Source organism: Schistocerca gregaria, chromosome 7 (assembly GCF_023897955.1).
Source record: "Schistocerca gregaria isolate iqSchGreg1 chromosome 7, iqSchGreg1.2, whole genome shotgun sequence".
Taxonomy (NCBI): Eukaryota; Metazoa; Arthropoda; class Insecta; order Orthoptera; family Acrididae; genus Schistocerca; species Schistocerca gregaria.
The window spans coordinates 42791906-42809164 of record NC_064926.1 but is presented as its reverse complement, the minus strand read 5'-3'; the positions used below and the strand labels follow the sequence as shown (position 1 = coordinate 42809164).

The following is a 17259-nucleotide window of genomic DNA, read 5'->3' as shown; positions in this document are numbered from 1 at the left end:
TCTTCATAGATGGTGTACAACTCCTGGTTGTATCTCCTCCTCCATGTTTCCCTATAGGAATATGGGGCCAGTGGTTCTCCTGAGTATCCTTGTCTTGAATGTGTCCAGCAAGCCACCATCCTTTACTGTCAGAGCCCAGGTTTTAGTGGAGTAAGCAGTGGTCTGATCAGTTTTTTTATAAATGGTTAGTTTTGTGGTCCTAGTCAGGAGCCTCAGCTTTGTTAAGGTGAAATACTAGTCTTTGCTTTATTTCATGTGAGATATTATTTAGGCTGCTACAGTCGAACCAAGGTACTTGAAATGCTTGACACTTTCAAAAGTATAACTACCCATAATTAGTTTGGCTGACATATTCTCCCTGTGTGCTTTTCCAGCAGCTAGTATTTAGTTTTCTGTTAATTGATATTTAGTCCTATATTTGCTAGCCTCTTCAAGTGCAGTGAATGTCTCTTCCATCGCCATCAGAGCTGTTGATACTATGTTGGTTGATGTCATCCATATAGGCCAGTATCTGCACAAATTTATGAAAAATTGTTCCCCTATTCAAGTTATTTGCTTCTATCATCACCTGCTCCCAAGCAGTGCTCAATAGAAGGCATGCTAGTGCATCACCTTGCCATACTCAGTATTTAATTTCCAAAGTATTGGACAACATTTCTCCAAATTTTATGCAATGTTGGGTTTCTCTCATTGTCATTCTTACTACCCTTTTCAGCGTTTTGGAATACCCAGTTCACCTAGAGCTTGGTAGAGTTACTCTCTGTGTATACTACTATATGCTTTTTTAAAATATCTGGTCGATAGTGGACCACATTCGTATGGGCTAGTTTCCCTCTGTGTTATTGGGAGGAGTTGGTCATACAGCATGTTAGAGAGGATGTTTGATTCCAGATTAAGCAGTGTGATCCCTTTACAGTTACTGCATTCCATCTGGTCTCCTTTCTTATATACAGGGCATATAGTTCCCTCTTTCCATGTTTGAGGCATTTCCTCTTCTTCCTGTAATAGATTAACAGTTTCAGGATGTTCATTTCCAATTCAGAGCATCCTTGTTTGAAAAGTTCTTCCAGAATGCCATACATTCCTGCCACCTTGTTGTTCTTTAATTTCCTCATTGCAGTTCTCACTTCTTCTAAATTAGGTGGGTCCACTCTGTTATCTGGATTCTCTTTCTCCTGTATTTCTGTCGGGTTCCTTGGTACAACTGGTCTTGGATTAAAGAGTTTATCAAAGTAGTGATGCCACTTTTTTTGGCGGGGGCGGGGGGCGACAAGAAACTACTTAGGTCATTGGTCCCTAAGCCTACACACTACTTAATCTAACTTAAACTAACTTACGCTAAGGATAACACACACACCCATGCCCGAGGGTGGACTCAAACCTCCGACAGGGGCAGCTGCACGGACCGTGAGAAGGCGCCTTAGACTGCGCGGCTACCCCGCGTGATGATGCCACCTCTCACGTATCTCCTTCTCTTCACTTATGATTTCACCATTCTCATCTTTTATTAAATTTGTTCTGCCTTTGAAAAGTTTCCGTACCTTCTTTAGGCAGGTGTAAATTTTAGTATCAGGTGAATAAATGTGCCTATAAAATTTCATTGCCTCATTTGCACTTCTCAGAAGCTCCATTCCTTCAGTATTTGCCTTGATCTACTCCCTCTTTTTCCTTTGACGAGTCCCTTTTTCAATTCTCCTTTTTTCTTTATATTTTTCCATTATCCTCCTGGTACAATGTTGTGGTAATGTCCTTCTTTATGCTTTATTTTTCATTTATTACTGTTTCACATTTGTCATTGAATGAAAAGGTTATTGTTTGCCTTATGCTGTTCCCAAGTATCTCACTTGTTGCTGTGTGCACTATCTTTTTCATCTTTCCCCAATGATCTTCAATGTTATTTTCTCCATCATTTTCAAGGGCCTGAATTATTCTCTCCTGGTATCATTCCCTTGCTTGCTCTGATTCTGAAGCTGTCATGTTATATTTATTTGTATTGGGACAGGTTCTGTTCACTGGTATTCTTGCCCTCACCCATGCCCAAACTAGGAAGTAATCCATGTCTCTATTTTTAACTCTTAAACTCCTTACATTCAGTAGGTCTGACATGTGTCTTGCATCAGTTAGTACATGGTCAGTCCAGTTTATTGTATTTCCATCTTGTGCTGTCCGTGGTCCCTTATGTATTTCCTTGTGTGGGAACAGTATTTCCTGATGTGGGAACACGATAGAGCCTACCACCATGTTTCTAGGAGACTGCCACAATGTTTCTAATGTTGCAAATAGTATCAACCTTGTTCCGTTGTCATTACTTATAGCATGTTTACCACTGATACCAATTATTGGTCTGCAGATCTGTTGTCTTCCCACCTGGACATTTAGGTCTCCAGCTGGTATTTTTATATCTAGGGCTGGGCATTCATCATATGCTCTTTCCAGAAATTCATAGAAATGTTCTCTCTCCTCATCCTCTGATTCTTCAGTTGGTGCATTCACATTAGTTATGGAATAATTGAAGAATTTCCCTTTCATCCTAAGTGTTGATGGTTTTGGGTTTACAGGATTAAATACTATTACTTACTGCTTTAGTTGGTGATGCACCACGAATCCTACAGCTATAAAATAGGTTTGCTTCTTTCTTTTCTAGATTTCCACTCCCGGTCTATCTTATTTCTTGTAATGCTATGATGCTCTGCTTCAGTTTATTATTTGCTCTAGCATCACTTTAAGTGCTCCTGGGTGGTATAGTGATCTCACATTCCAAGTACCAATGAATAAATCCAATTTACACTTTATATATTTTTCTTGCTTTTCTTGTCTCCATTGTTTGGTTGCCCATCCCCAATAACATTGTTCATGCCATGTCTATCATTCTTTACCCATATTGCTTTTCTTTGTTGAAGTGTCATAACAGAAATTCTGTTTATAGGAAGAGTAAAAAAAATGACCCACAAAATAACAGCCAATCTCCATAACATCAGTTTGTTGCATCAATTCTTGAACCTATTAAGATGGAAATGCTACTGTCCAGATATCAACACAAATTTAGAAAGTATCACTTGTGTGAAACTCATCTTGCCATTTTCTCACATGATATCCTGAAAAACATGGATGAATGGCAACTGACATTTTCCATATTTCTCCACTTCCAGAAAGTAAAATGTGAGTAAATGCAGATGAGTAGTAGGAAATACAAACCCGTAATTTTTGGGTACAACATTAGTAGCATTGTGGTTGATGCAATTTCATTGTTTTGGTGTAACACTGCAGTGTGTTGTGATATGGAATGAGCATGTGAGGTTTGTAGTATGACTGACTTCAGTTTATTGGGAGAATTTTTCAAAAGTGTGGTTTATCAGTAAAGGAGAGTGTGCATAGGACACTAGTGTGACCTGTTCTTGAATACTGCTCAAATGTTTGGCATCCATACCAGGTTGGATTAAAGGAAGACATCGAAACAATTTGGGGGGGGGGGGGGGGGGCTGCTGATTTGTTACTGATAGGTTCAAACAACAAGCAAGAGTTATAGAGATGCTTGAGGAACTCAGTGAGAATCCCTTGAGGGAAGACAACGTGCTTTTCCCAAATCACTATAGAGAAATTTTGGAGAACTAGCATTTGGAGCTGACTGCAGAATAATTCTTCAGCCACCAATGTATATTATGTTTAAAGGCCACAAAGACAATAGAAGAGAAATTAGGGCTTATATGCAGTCACATAGACACTCATTTTGCCCATGCTATATTTGTTAGTGGAACAGGAAAGGAAATGACTAGTAGTGATACAAGGTACCCTCCATCATGCTTGTGGAGAATGTATGTAGATGTAAACATGTTAGAACCTAAAATTTTGAATTGGTTCTACCTGATATGTGGGATCTCACACAGAGGAAAATCAGGATTAGGAAAACATTTATTTATTTTGGTAAATTTGACACCTTGTATACTATTGTGCAAAGATGAAGAATTTACTGTTAGTTTATCCAATTCAAATAGTGAAAATCATCAGACACCAATAAAGTATGTCTTCTGCTTGTGGTGGCTAACAGTGCCAAAACTATTGAATCACCTTTTAGCATGAAAAGTTGTTACAGTGTCCTGAATTTCAGCCTCAAAGTTGCTATAATATTTGCCAAGATTATGGTAGAAGGAAAACATTGGCTATACACCCTTAGACATGCAGTTCCAACTCTTTCTATTACAGTACTGCCAGTATAAATAAGGAATTTCTGATGAGTACTAGATTGCATTATGTCCATGGTGATAGCTCTTAACATTTGATGTCTCAGGTTACTTGGAGTGGTTGATTAATGGTATGCTTCCAGATGTTCAGCCAAATTGTTTCCACTTTACACACAATATACCAGTGACTGACTCAGTTGTCTTCTTCAGATGTACTTGTCACCTTCTCTTCAACCAGACTGTGAACTATTGTTAGTATCGCATTGCCATTCATAGTTGACTTTGGATCCCTGTGCTCCTCAATAATCTTTTGTTTTTCAGAGCCCAGACTGATTTCCCATGAGACACATGTTCTCTCAGTGTTCCCAGATATGGTGGATGTGATGGTTGATGAGTTCTTAATAAATTGAATGCTGTACCTCAAGCCTTGTTTGAATTGAAACGTTCATCCCTGTTTATCAGATCTTCCAACGTCTTTATTTCAGCAGACTCTTAATTATGTTGCCCAGAAACTCAGTATTTGAACAATAGTACAGGTCTCATCGTATTTCAGTTCATGATTATATTTGAGACAGTGCTTGGCAACAGCTGATTTTCATGGTTGTTTTAGTCAGGTGTGTTTCTAATGTTCCTTGCATCTCTCCTTGAGTTCTAATAGTCTGCACACATGCAATATGAGGGCTATTCAAAAAATATCCAACTTTTTTTTTAATTGTTCAACTGACAATTACACTGGGATGCACATACTCTAAGTTTGTAGACATACATATTGTGCATGCCGGATTCTTTTCACGACTGTGGAAACAACCAGTCACTGGTTAGCCAATGACAAATAAACAAGTGTAAGTGGTAGTCATACATTGTGTTGTGAGCAAAATGACAGAAAAAGTGGATCAACAATATTGCATAAAATTCTCAAGTTGAAACAATTCACAAGATTCAAGAAGTGTTTGGGGATGAAGCAATGAGTACCTCTGAGAAAGGAGTAGGAGTTGTAGAACCACTTGAAAAATGGCCATTCATTAGTGAAGAGTGAAGTGTGTTGAGGTAGGCCCTCAACATTCGCAAATGAGGTTGCTATTGACCATGTAAGGATCCTGGTGATGCAGAATATATGAATTGTGATCAAAGAACTTGCAGACAGGGTTTAAAATCAGTATTGGACCTATTCATTCTGTTTTAACACAACATTTGGATGTTAGAGGATCTCGGCAAAATTTGTGCCAAAGATAGTAACAGCTGAGTAGAAGCAACCTCAATTGGAGGTCATGCAAGACATGCTGGATACTGTGGACAGTAATCCCAACTTTCTTAACACAGTGATCACTGATGATAAGTTCTAGGTTTATGGGTATGACCCAGAAACAAAGTTCCAGTTGTCACATTGCAAGCATCCATTATTCTCAAGACCCAAAAAAGGGAGGCAGATCTGCAGCAATGTGAAAATCATGCTGACCTTCTTTTTACTCCAGTGACACGATCCATCATGAGTGCAGCCCAGAAGTTATTAATGTTAATAAGTAGTATTACCAAGATGTTCTATGTTGACTTTGTGAAACAGTGAGATGCAAACAGCAGTAGACAATTGTCATCTTCACAGCAATAACAACCCATTCAGAGTTTTTTTGGCCAAACACAATATGTCTGTGGTTTGTCAGCCTCCATCTGGCTTTTCTCTAACCTGAAAAAGACTCTGAAAGGGACCAGATTTGAAAACAGGGGAAACATTATTCAGAATTGGGCAGAGCAGCTGCACACAATACCATATTGCGCTTTCCAGTGATGCTTCCAGCAGTGGCAGCAGCATTGGGAGAGGTGTGCAGAAGCTGTAGGAGACTGCTTTGCAGGCAACTGGTGTCAAACTATTTTATCTGATTAAAGATTGATTTTATAAATAAAAGTCAGATACATTTTGAACAGCCCTTGTATATGCCACATTTGCACGGAATGCAGTACGTACCTGACTTTTGGAGACTTTGAATGTCTTTAACATTACAGGAGCAAAATATGCAGCCTACTCTGTTTCATTAGGAGTCCACTGATCTTCCTGGGCATGGGGTAGCATAAGATGGCCGAGTGATTCTTGGGTTCTGTACCTCCGTTTCAGTTTCAACCTCTTTCTCGCATGTTCTTGAGTTTGACTGCAATACCAGCTCAATTTGGCAGTCAGAGTACCCATTCCTTCAGAATGTTATTCATAGATGTTGCAATTCTTCAACAAACCTCTCCTTGTCTGAAAGTGTTAGAGCTCAATGGACCAGACCCTTCAGCACCAAATTTCTTTGTGATCGATGATCGTGGCTCAAGATGTGCAGATAGTGTTTAGTGTGGAAAGGTTTGGGTTAGTACTCAGACCAGATATTATTTCAGGGACCTAAAGTTTCAGTCACCCCCTGTCCTTTATGCATTTGTTCCTTTCAGTTTTTCAGGAGTATCAAGGTGCTAACACCGTTTATATTGATGGATATGCTTTTACATCTTCCACTGGTCGGGGAGAAATTTTTTGGTTTAAATATGTAGTGTTTATATTCCAGAACTGATAACCATTAACAGAACCCTGTATCTTATTAAACAGACCTTCCTCAACTGTATTTTAATTTGTAGTGACTCAGTGAGTAGTCTCTAGGCTATTGATCAACGTTTTTCTTGTCACCCTGTAATATCTGCTGTTCATGATCCTCTCTTTGACATTAGTCTCATCGCTTGCTCATTTGTCTTTCTCTATGCTGTAAATCTAATACATGAGTAGTAACTGTACAGATGTAGTAGCCATAAAACACAGAGAAAGACAAGTGAGCTCAGAAATAACTTCATACATCAGGTCTGGTGGTCTAGCGGTAAAACACATACCTGGAACCCAAAAGATTGCAGTATCAGAATGTGGTCTGCATTTTAACGTAGCCTTCACCTCTCAGTGATGTGAGGAGTCACCAGAAATATCACGCAGTTCGGGTTCCACGATAAACTGTAGATCCCCTTTCCTTGGTAGGATTACTGTAATAGGTTAAGGATGTGCAAGTTGCCAAAGTTCGTTCAGTTGAAAGCTTTACACCAGGCCACTGAGCCAAATGAAATTACTAATATGATTAATTGTCCAGAATAACTGTGTGAATCAGACTGCATCCATGAAGCAAACAAAGTTCTGCTTTTAATAAACTGTAGCGAAATCAGCGATTCAGTTGCCAGGTAGCAAATTGCCAATAGACCTGTTGTTGTTGTTGTTGTGGCCTTCTGTCCTGAGACTGGTTTGATACAGCTCTCCATGCTACTCTATCCTGTGCAAGCTTCTTCATCTCTGAGTACTTACTGCAACCTATATTCTTCTGAATCTGCTTAGTGTATTCATCTCTTGGTCGCCCTCTACGATTTTTACCCTCCACGCGGCCCTCCAAAGCTAAATTTGTGATCCCTTGATGCCTCAGAACATGTCCTACCAACCTGTCCCTTCTTCTTGTCAAGTTGTGCCACAAACTCCTCTTCTCCCCAATCCTATTCAATACCTCCTCATTAGTTATGTGATCTACCCATCTTATCTTCAGCATTCTTCTGTAGCACCACATATCAAAAGCTTTTATTCTCTTCTTGTCCAAACTATTTATCGTCCATGTTTCACTTCCATAGATGGCTACATTCCAAACAAATACTTTCAGAAACAACTTTCTGACACTTAAATCTATACTCAATGTTAACAGATCGCTCTTCTTCAGAAACGCTTTCCTTGCCCTTGCCAGTCTACATTTTATATCCTCTCTACTTTGACCATCATCAGTTATTTTGCTCCCCAAATAGCAAAACTCCTTTACTACTTTAAGTGTCTCATTTCCTAATCTAATTCCCTCAGCATCACCCAACTTAACTGACCACATTCCATTACCCTCGTTTTGCTTTTGTTGATGTTCATCTTATATCCTCCTTTCAAGACACTGTCCATTCCATTCAACTGCTATTCCAAGTCCTTTGCTATCTCTGACAGAATTACTATGTCATCGGCGAACCTCAAAGTTTTTATTTGTTCTCCGTGGATTTTAATACCTACTCCAAATTTTTCTTTTGTTTCCTTTACTGCTTGCTCAATATACAGATTGAATAACATCGGGGACAAGCTACAACCCTATCTCACTCCCTTCCCAACCGCTGCTTCCCTTTGATGCCCTTCGACTCATAACTGCCATCTGGTTTCTGTACAAATTGTAAATAGTCTTTTGCTCCCTGTATTTTACCCCTGACACCTTCAGAATTTGAAAGAGAGTATTCCAATCAACATTGTCAAAAGCTTTCTCTAAGTCTACAAATGCTAGAAATGTAGGTTTGCCTTTGCTTAATATATTTTCTAAGATAAGCCGTAGGGTCAGTATTGCCTCACATGTTCCAACATTTCTATGAAATCCAAACTGATCTTCCACGAGGTCAGCTACTACCAGTTTTTCCAATTGTCTGTAAAGAATTCGGGTTAGTATTTTGCAGCTGTGACTTATTAAACTGATATTTCGGTAATTTTCACATCTGTCAACACCTGCTTCCTTTGGGATTGGAATTATTATATTCTTCTTGAAGTCTGAGGGTATGTCACCTGTCTCATATATCTTGCTCACCAGATGGTAGAGTTTTGTCAGGACTGGCTCTCCCAAGGCCGTCAGTAGTTCCAATGGAATGTTGTCTACTCCTGGGGCCTTGTTTTGACTCAGGTCTTTAAGTGCTCTGTCAAACTCTTCAGGCAATATCATATATCGCATTTTATCTTCATCTACATCCTCTTCCATTTCCATAATATTGTCCTCAAGTACATTGCACTTGTATAGACCCTCTATATACTCCTTCTACCTTTCTGCTTTCCCCTCTTTGCTAAGAACTGGGTTTCCACATGAGCTTTTGATATTCATACAAGTGGTTCTCTTCTCTCCAAAGGTCTTTTTAATTTTCCTGTAGGCAGTATCTATCTTACCCCTAGTGAGATAAGACTCTACATCCTTACATTTGTCCTCTAGCCATCCCTGCTTAGCCATTTTGCACTTCCTGTCGATCTTATTTTTGAGACATTTGTATTCCTTTTTGCCTGCTTCATTTACTGCATTTTTATATTTTCTCCTTTCATCAATTAAATTCAGTATTTCTTCTGTTACCCAAGGATTTCTACCAGCCCTTGCCTTTTTATCTACTTGATCCTCTGCTGCCTTCACTACTTCATCCCTCAGAGCTACCCACTCTTCTTCTACTGTATTTCTTTCCCCCATTCCTGTCAATTGTTCCCTTATGCTCTCCCTGAAACTCTGTACAACCTCTGGTTCTTTCAGTTTATCCAGGTCCCATCTCCTTAAATTCAAACCTTTTTGCAGTTTCTTCAGTTTTAATCTACAGTTCATAACCAGTAGATTGTGGTCAGAGTCCACATCTGCCGCTGGAAATATCTTACAATTTAAAACCTGGTTCCTAAATCTCTGTCTTACCATTATATAATGTATCTGATACCTTTTAGTATCTGCAGGATTCTTCCATGTACACAACCTTCTTTTATGATTCTTGAACCAAGTGTTAGCTATGATTAAGTTATGCTCTGTGCAAAATTCTACCAGGCGACTACGTGTTTCATTTCTCTCCCCCAATCCTTATTCACCTACTATGTTTTCTTTTCTTCTCTCCCTTTTCCTACTCTCGAATTGCAGTCACCCATGACTATTAAATTTTCGTCTCCCTTCACTACCTGAATAATTTCTTTTATCTCATCATACATTTCATCAATTTCTTCATCATCTGCAGAACTAGTTGGCATATAAACTTGTACTACTGTAATAGGCATGGGCTTCATTTCTATCTTGGCCACAATAATGCATTCACTATGTTGTTGGTAGTAGCTTACCTGCACTCCTATTTTTTTATTCATTATTAAACCTATTCCTGCATTACCCCTATTTACCTGACCATAAGTCTTGTTCCTCCTGCCACCAAACTTCACTAATTCCCACTATATCTAACTTCAACCTATACATTTCCCTTTTTAAATTTTCTAACCTACCTGCCTGATTAAGGGATCTGACATTCCAAGCACCGATCCGTAGAATGCCAGTTTTCTTTCTCCTGATAACGACGTCCTCGTGAGTAGTCCCCGCCCAGAGATCCGAGTGGGGGACTATTTTACCTCCGGAATATTTTACCCAATCATCATTTTATCATACAGTAAAGCTGCATGCCCTCGGGAAAAATTACGGCTGTAGTTTCCCCTTTGCTTTCAACTGTTAACAGTACCAGCACAGCAAGGACAGATCAGTCAATCATCCAGACTGCTGCCCCCGCAACTACTGAAAAAGCTCCTGCCCCCCTTCAGGAAGACCTGTATTCAAGATAAAATGAGTTTTCTGGCAGAAAATATTAATACCAACCGGAAATAATTAGTGAAGCTGAGATCTTTCCTGATGTGCGTTTCATATGAACTATCTCTCTTTCCACATAGTATCTATGTGGTGGCTCAGAAGAGAAGCGAATCTGCTTTCCACAGAATTCATAAAGTATATTCAAGTTTAAATGTGATTTTACCTGCATAGTTATGCACTAAGAGTAAGAGAGAATGTCTTCCATAGAAATACAGAAAAGTATGTGATATCTATTGTAATAGAAATCACCTATCTAGCACACTGTTTACTACAACTTCTTAAGAATATTGTGCTGCTACTGCCACATCATAGTTTATATTTCTAGTCAGATCTCTTGAATACAATTTTTTATTTACTTACACGAAAAATAACAAGAAGCTATGCTGTTGTCTGGTAAAGAAGGCTGTAGTTGACCTGACGTAAGTAGAATGAGATTCTCAACTCAAAATTAATTACATCCACTGTCACAGCAAACCCAAAAATCCTGTGCTCATTTCTCTGCAAATATTTTTTTTTTCAAAATAGCAGGCTGCAATCTGAATAATGAACAAAATATTTTAGACCTCTAAATCAAAGAACATTATACATTTTTAGTTGCTGATGCCACATAATTAAACTGTCTCTGATTCTCTTCTCTCTTTCTCAAGTTTTCATCGGCAGCAGCCAGATGATACTCAAGCCGTATTTGGATCATCTATTTCTCAGTATTGTTCAGTTCTACTGGCACAAAAACAAACACTAATTAAGTTGCCACTCCCTTAATTCTTACCTAGCCTATAAAATAAAACATTTAACATAAATTGTACTTTTTTATGTGCTGAGAAGACATCTGCATCTCTTTCAGAGAAATACATGTAGATTACAGCTGAACTTACAAACCCTCAACAGAAAAAGCCTATATTTAGAAATGGTACCATACAATGTCTGGTAGTCATGTGTCACAGAGGACAATCTGACTGACAGTTTGGCTAGAGGAATGATTACTCGTCCAATATTCACTTTGATGATCACGGGTACAGATTTGCAGTTTCTGACAGTGTCCCTACTCACTCAGGGATGGAACAGCATCTGGTGGACTATGCCCCCTCTAACAAACTCCACACTATAAACAATGCCATGGCTGCAAGGCATTCCTTCTCTTGTTCCCCCTGGGTAGACTCTACCACTGTATGTTAACTCCACACCAGTCATGTCAGACTGCCTCCACATTGTGGAGGCAGTAGATATCCTGACAGAATGCTCCCCCCCCCCCCCCCCCTGCCCCCACACATCTTTCTGGCTCTCCATACTAAGCACAGTCTTCCAGATTGTTTGCCTCTAGTGCTGGGAGACTGTGTAAGAACAGTTAAACCAATTCTTCAATCCCTCCAAAAAGTGGTTTTTGTTCTCAGATCCGACACTTCAAACACTTTTGTGGCAGAGTGACTGTTTAGCTGAATTTTTGCTTCTGTGTAGCCTTACTGCATCTTTTTCTCATCCTGTGTAATTCCTATTCCCCAATCACTGACTTTTTAATCATCTTTATTGCTTGCCTGTAAGCAATCTCTGCTTCTTGGTTTGGGTTTGAAATTTTGACCGCAGGGTACCCTGTCTGTTTGCTGGGCACATTACAGAAACTTCATAGCAGTCAACACTACAGTGTCCCAAAATGGCACTGTGTTGGTACATTTTGCGGAACCTGTCTTCATTCATCTTGCATGTAGGGAAGTCCAAGGCAATGCTCTTACTGCTGAAAGTCAATACTGGGAATGATTTTCTAACAGAAGTCATCCATCATGATGGCTGTTTGCATCTGTAGATTTGCAGGAAATTGTTTTGTTACAACCAAGAAGTGAAGGACCTGGGAGGCATCGTGCACATCCAAGTTTAATGATGAAATGCTAGTACATTTTCCAGAGAATTCCATTACAAGCACATGTGTTGTTACACATGCAGTGAAAGCATCATAAAGTAGTGTATGTCGACTGCTCCACCAGAAGCATTTTCTTCTGTATCATTCAAGATGGGTCCATAGTTTGAGATGGGTCAACTTTGCTCCATGATTAAAAGAATCCTAACAGCTTCATCATATTCTATTTCCAAGTGCAGTTTTCTGTAAATGTCTTGTCTGGAATTTTAAACAACCATCTCATTGGGCCATATCTCCTAACTCATTAGTTCATTGGATACATTAGCTACCTGTTCCTGCAAATGTTTCACTTGGGCTTTTGGAACATGTGCCCATAGACAGACTTATTTGGTAGAATTAAAGATACCTGTAACATCATTTGAAACATGGCAGATATTTGAAAGTGTACAACAGACTTTGGTTTGCTGATGTTATGTGCGCATTGAGGTTGGTAGGCATAAGTTTGAACAGCTTTTGTGAACAGTATAATTGTTGTTATGATCAATATGACTACTTTAAACCTGGTATTTAAATCTTATTTTTGTACTACTGTAGCATGATATGTAAGTAATTTTAAAGTACGTTAATGTTAGTGGTCATCAGCACCATCATAATCATCATCATCATCATCATCATCATCATCTTCTTCTTCTTCTTCTTGCACATTTTCCAGCCTCTGGCTGGGTCTGCTTAAAACATAATCCTCTCCATCATTTCTTGTTTTCCCTCCCTCTTTCTCTCTCCACTCTGTTTCAGTCATCTCCCCTCTTCACCATCCATTGCTACCCTCCAGCAACTCATCTATTTCTTGGTCTTTCCCTAAGTCTCTTGCCTGCTGTTGTCATTCCACAGTCCTGTCGCAGTATCCTGCCAACACCAATTCTTTTAATGTGCCTATATTGTCTTAATCTTATCTTTCGTATGGCCTCTTGCATGATCCTTTCATTCACTATTTCTCTCGCTCTCTCATTTGTTCCTCTATCTGTTCTAGTAAGTCCTGTTATGCTTCTTTGAAATTTTGTCTCACAAGCCTGTAACCTACTCACCCACTTTTCCTTCATTGCCCAAGTTTCTGATGCAAGAATAATATACTAGGTATAAGATTTAATTATTTTTTGGTGGTACATCTGTGCTCCAAGCTCTGTACGAAATCATGAGCTTGCTTCCACCTTATGTTTATCTCCTGTTAATTGCTGCCACTGTCTTCTGTTATGCTTCCCAGGTACTTTTAATGTTCCACTTTCTTTAGTACTTGCCCTCAGGTACTCATACCTGTTGCTTTCATATTATTATCTCTTGTTCATGCTGCCACCACTGTTGTTTAATCTATAACGGTGATGAAAAATTGAGGGGGCAGTAAACTCCCTTTGCTTCAGCTAATTTTTCTGTTTAAACAAGCTTCCATACAATAAAATCTAGATCCACTGTCGACCTTCCTAGTCTAGACCCATACTGTTTCTCTCTTTCCTCTTCCTACTATGTTTTGTACTTTCTTTTTCAGAATTTTCTCAGATACCTTGGCGGCATGGCACATCAAAGTGTGTGAGAGTAATATGAAAAGGATAGATTGCTACTCACTACATACCAGAGATGCCCATCAAAAAAGACTGCTTGATATTGTTAGCTATTATACTAAGTCCTTCATCAGATATAGAGAAAATCCACACACATTTATAAATCACCAACCTGTGTACATTTGTAGGAAAAATTGTGAACACAAGGGTGTCAAAACAAAAACAATTTAACTAACAGACAGGTGCACTGCAGCTTTTAAATATGTAGTCTTTGATATTCATTGCAAGTTTCCCATTCATTAGTTTGTTTCACTTCCTCACTTGCATATTTTTTTGGATTAAGAGAAGAACAGCTCAACTCGTCTTTTCTCCTGTCAATAAAACTGTCATTGTGAATGGATAGACGTGATAATGTTGGCACATTAGACCTTGACACTTATGAATTCTACCATTATATTTGTTTCTTCTCTATGCATTTTGATTCAGTATTTTAAGTGATGGGAAAGTTAAGAGTGTGTGTGTGTGTGTGTGTGTGTGTGTGTGTGTGTGTGTGTGTGTGTGTGCGCGCGTGCGCGTGCTTGCGTGCGAGCGTGTGAAAAGCAGGATAAAACATATCTCTAATTGATAAATTTAGTAAATGTGGCAGAAGTCTTCTAAACAATGAATAGTGTGTAGGAAGGGTCAGTATTTAGTAACATAGGTCTGTGGACTCTAAATTAACCTTGAAAATTAGGAAGACAAGGAGCACAGAAGTGGAAAGCTGGCAAACACAAGGATGGATTTCTCAGTCTTTATGTGAACAATAAGGGGCACAAAAAGAGAAGGAGAAGATTACCATAGAAAAAAGGGAGAAACCAGATAAACACAATTAAAAACACAAAAGGAAAAAGGAAGTAGCTTGAGAAAGGAAAATGGAAGGGAAACAGTAAATTATGAATGTAAGTGTTTTTAGAAGAGATGCTGGTGTAAATTGCAGTACTTAAGTGCAGTCTGAACAGTTTAATGGATATTAATTGAAGTATTTTGAGAAATCTCCATAGACAATTTTGATGAATTGGACTGAGAAATGCAGGAACGTGATGGAGAAAATTTACATTTATAAAGTTTGAATTGTCGGATGGAGAATCCAGATGACCTGAGGAGCGAAACATACAGTTACCCATATCATCAACTGCACAATGTCCTACATTGTTAATTTGCACCCATTCCTCCTTATCGAGGACCTGAAAGTACCACCCCAGTAATCTGTATAAAGAGAAATAACAGTTGCAGGGACAGAGAGATATTAACCTGCCTCCCTTTGGATTAGGAGGGGTGGAGGACTCCAGGGTAATGCTTTTTATCTTCCTCATTTTTCCTCCGCATGCCTTTTCTTTTTACCTTCATGATAAAGAACTCTTATTGCTCAGAATTAATCGTGTACACTTCAATATTGCTCTTCATCTGATCAGTATCCCAAATGCCACCATGCAGAAATCTACTCATCTGAAAAGGAATACTTCTATGTTATGACATGTCAGTTTATTTTAACTGAAACCTCCAAGAACTAAGTGTTTCATTTGATATGACCAAAAAACAATTAATTCAAATCATGAAGAACTGAAATTGGTATGTAGTTTCAAGAATGCCCTAATGCAGAAAGAAACAGATGGCTCGTAAACTGTATTTACTGGGGAAAAGCCATCTAGTAAAGCCGATGAGAGCATATAAGGATTGTCTGTCTCTCTCTCTCTCTCTCTCTCTCTCTCTCTCTCTCTCTCTCTTACATAGGTCAGAAGTGAAACATGAGAAATAATCTTTTGCTCTTCTTTCATATTGTGTTAATTATGTTATGGTTAACAAATACAGAACTCCTCATCAAAACCAACACTTTGGTGTAACAAATAGACCAATAAACTGGGAGTACACTAAATGTGTGAAATACAAAGAAAATCATTATCTGTGTCATATGCTACTAAATTATGTATTTTCTTTATCTGTTCTAATATATATTTTGTTGTTTACAGTAAAAGCTCTTGCTACCCTGCCATTAAAAACTGAGTCAAGTTTTGATGAAGATGACTTGTCTCCAGTCCAGCCTCTTCCGTTATTTCAACAGCGAGAGAATTATTTCTCTTAGTGGATGATTAACATTCCATACTTTCAACAGATACAGACTATCTTTTTATGTCTTCCTTAAACTGGCCCCACAAACAACTTGTCTGATACATATTCATCCTTTAGTGGTGGCCTTTTGTGTCGTGTTGTGAAATATACTGGGACATTACTCATAATTTAATCACAAGGAAATACAGTGGGCATTCCATGAACATTTAACAAGTGCTTTTAAAGTGTGAATAATAGGTGCCACACTTAAAAATGTATATGTGAGGCCAAAGAAACATAAAGCAAGCAAGTGAGTCAGTGTTTTACTACTGTATAAATCTGGAGGATATTGAATTTCTTCTCCTTAAACAAAAGTATTTCCTTAATGCATTTGTTTTTGTTATATAGACCTGATATTTTCATTTGTGTTGTGCAATTTGCTGCATGAAATGTTACTTTCTTTGATTTTGTTGCCTATTGACAAATCCCAAAATAAAGTGCCAATGATTTACATTAATGATAAGTATAGGCAACAGCCATGCATCTGTATGCCTCCAGCAAGTAGCCTAGTTGGCCAGTGACAGTTCCAGAATTACATCTGTATATGGTTTAGAGTGTTAAACAGGGTTTTCATGTAGGGATATAAAAACTGAGAGTTCTGAAAATTTCATGTACTATAGATCTGAGCACATGATGAAGTTCTCACAACAGGCTGTTATGGTACATAGTTGTATATGATAAAAATGCACTTTTTAGAAATACTTTTCATTTATATTTGCTGTCCTAAAATTTACTGACTATGACAGAATTCTAAGTTAATGACAATTGCAATTATTACTCGGCAGTCGTGCCAATACTCAATAATGTTGTCTTTGAGGTTAATGGCCAGTTTATTCGGAAACTGTAAGAACCAGAAACTACTGAAGGTTAGATGTTAAAAAGACCTACATTTATTGAACTACCAGAGTGGCAGGTGCAATTAACTGCTTCCTGCAGATCATGTATTCTTGCTATTCAAGAGTTGTTTAAGAGTGCATCATAGTAATGACTTGTCAAAAACACTGATTTTCATTACCTACGCCTCTCACATTGGTCTCAACTGTTTCATGTTAAAACTGTAACAAACCAACCAGTGTCTGACAGCATCTTTCACACCAAAAACAAGTTATGTACTTTCAAAGGTTCTTGCTATTTTTGTTGTGACTTACATTGAACTTTGGTTTCAAATA

At 38.5% G+C, this 17259-nt stretch overlaps 1 protein-coding gene across 1 annotated transcript in view; it reads left to right on the top strand.

The window, feature by feature from the left end:
* LOC126281829 (uncharacterized) overlaps positions 1-16527 on the top strand; it is a gene marked incomplete at its 5' end in the record, with an annotated part of 691657 nt that extends 675130 nt beyond the window's left edge. The window contains one exon of the mRNA XM_049981062.1: positions 15952-16527. Coding sequence (XP_049837019.1) covers positions 15952-16064 — 113 coding nt within the window. The remainder of the gene's footprint in view (positions 1-15951) is intronic.
* Between the last annotated feature and the right edge of the window lie 732 nt (positions 16528-17259).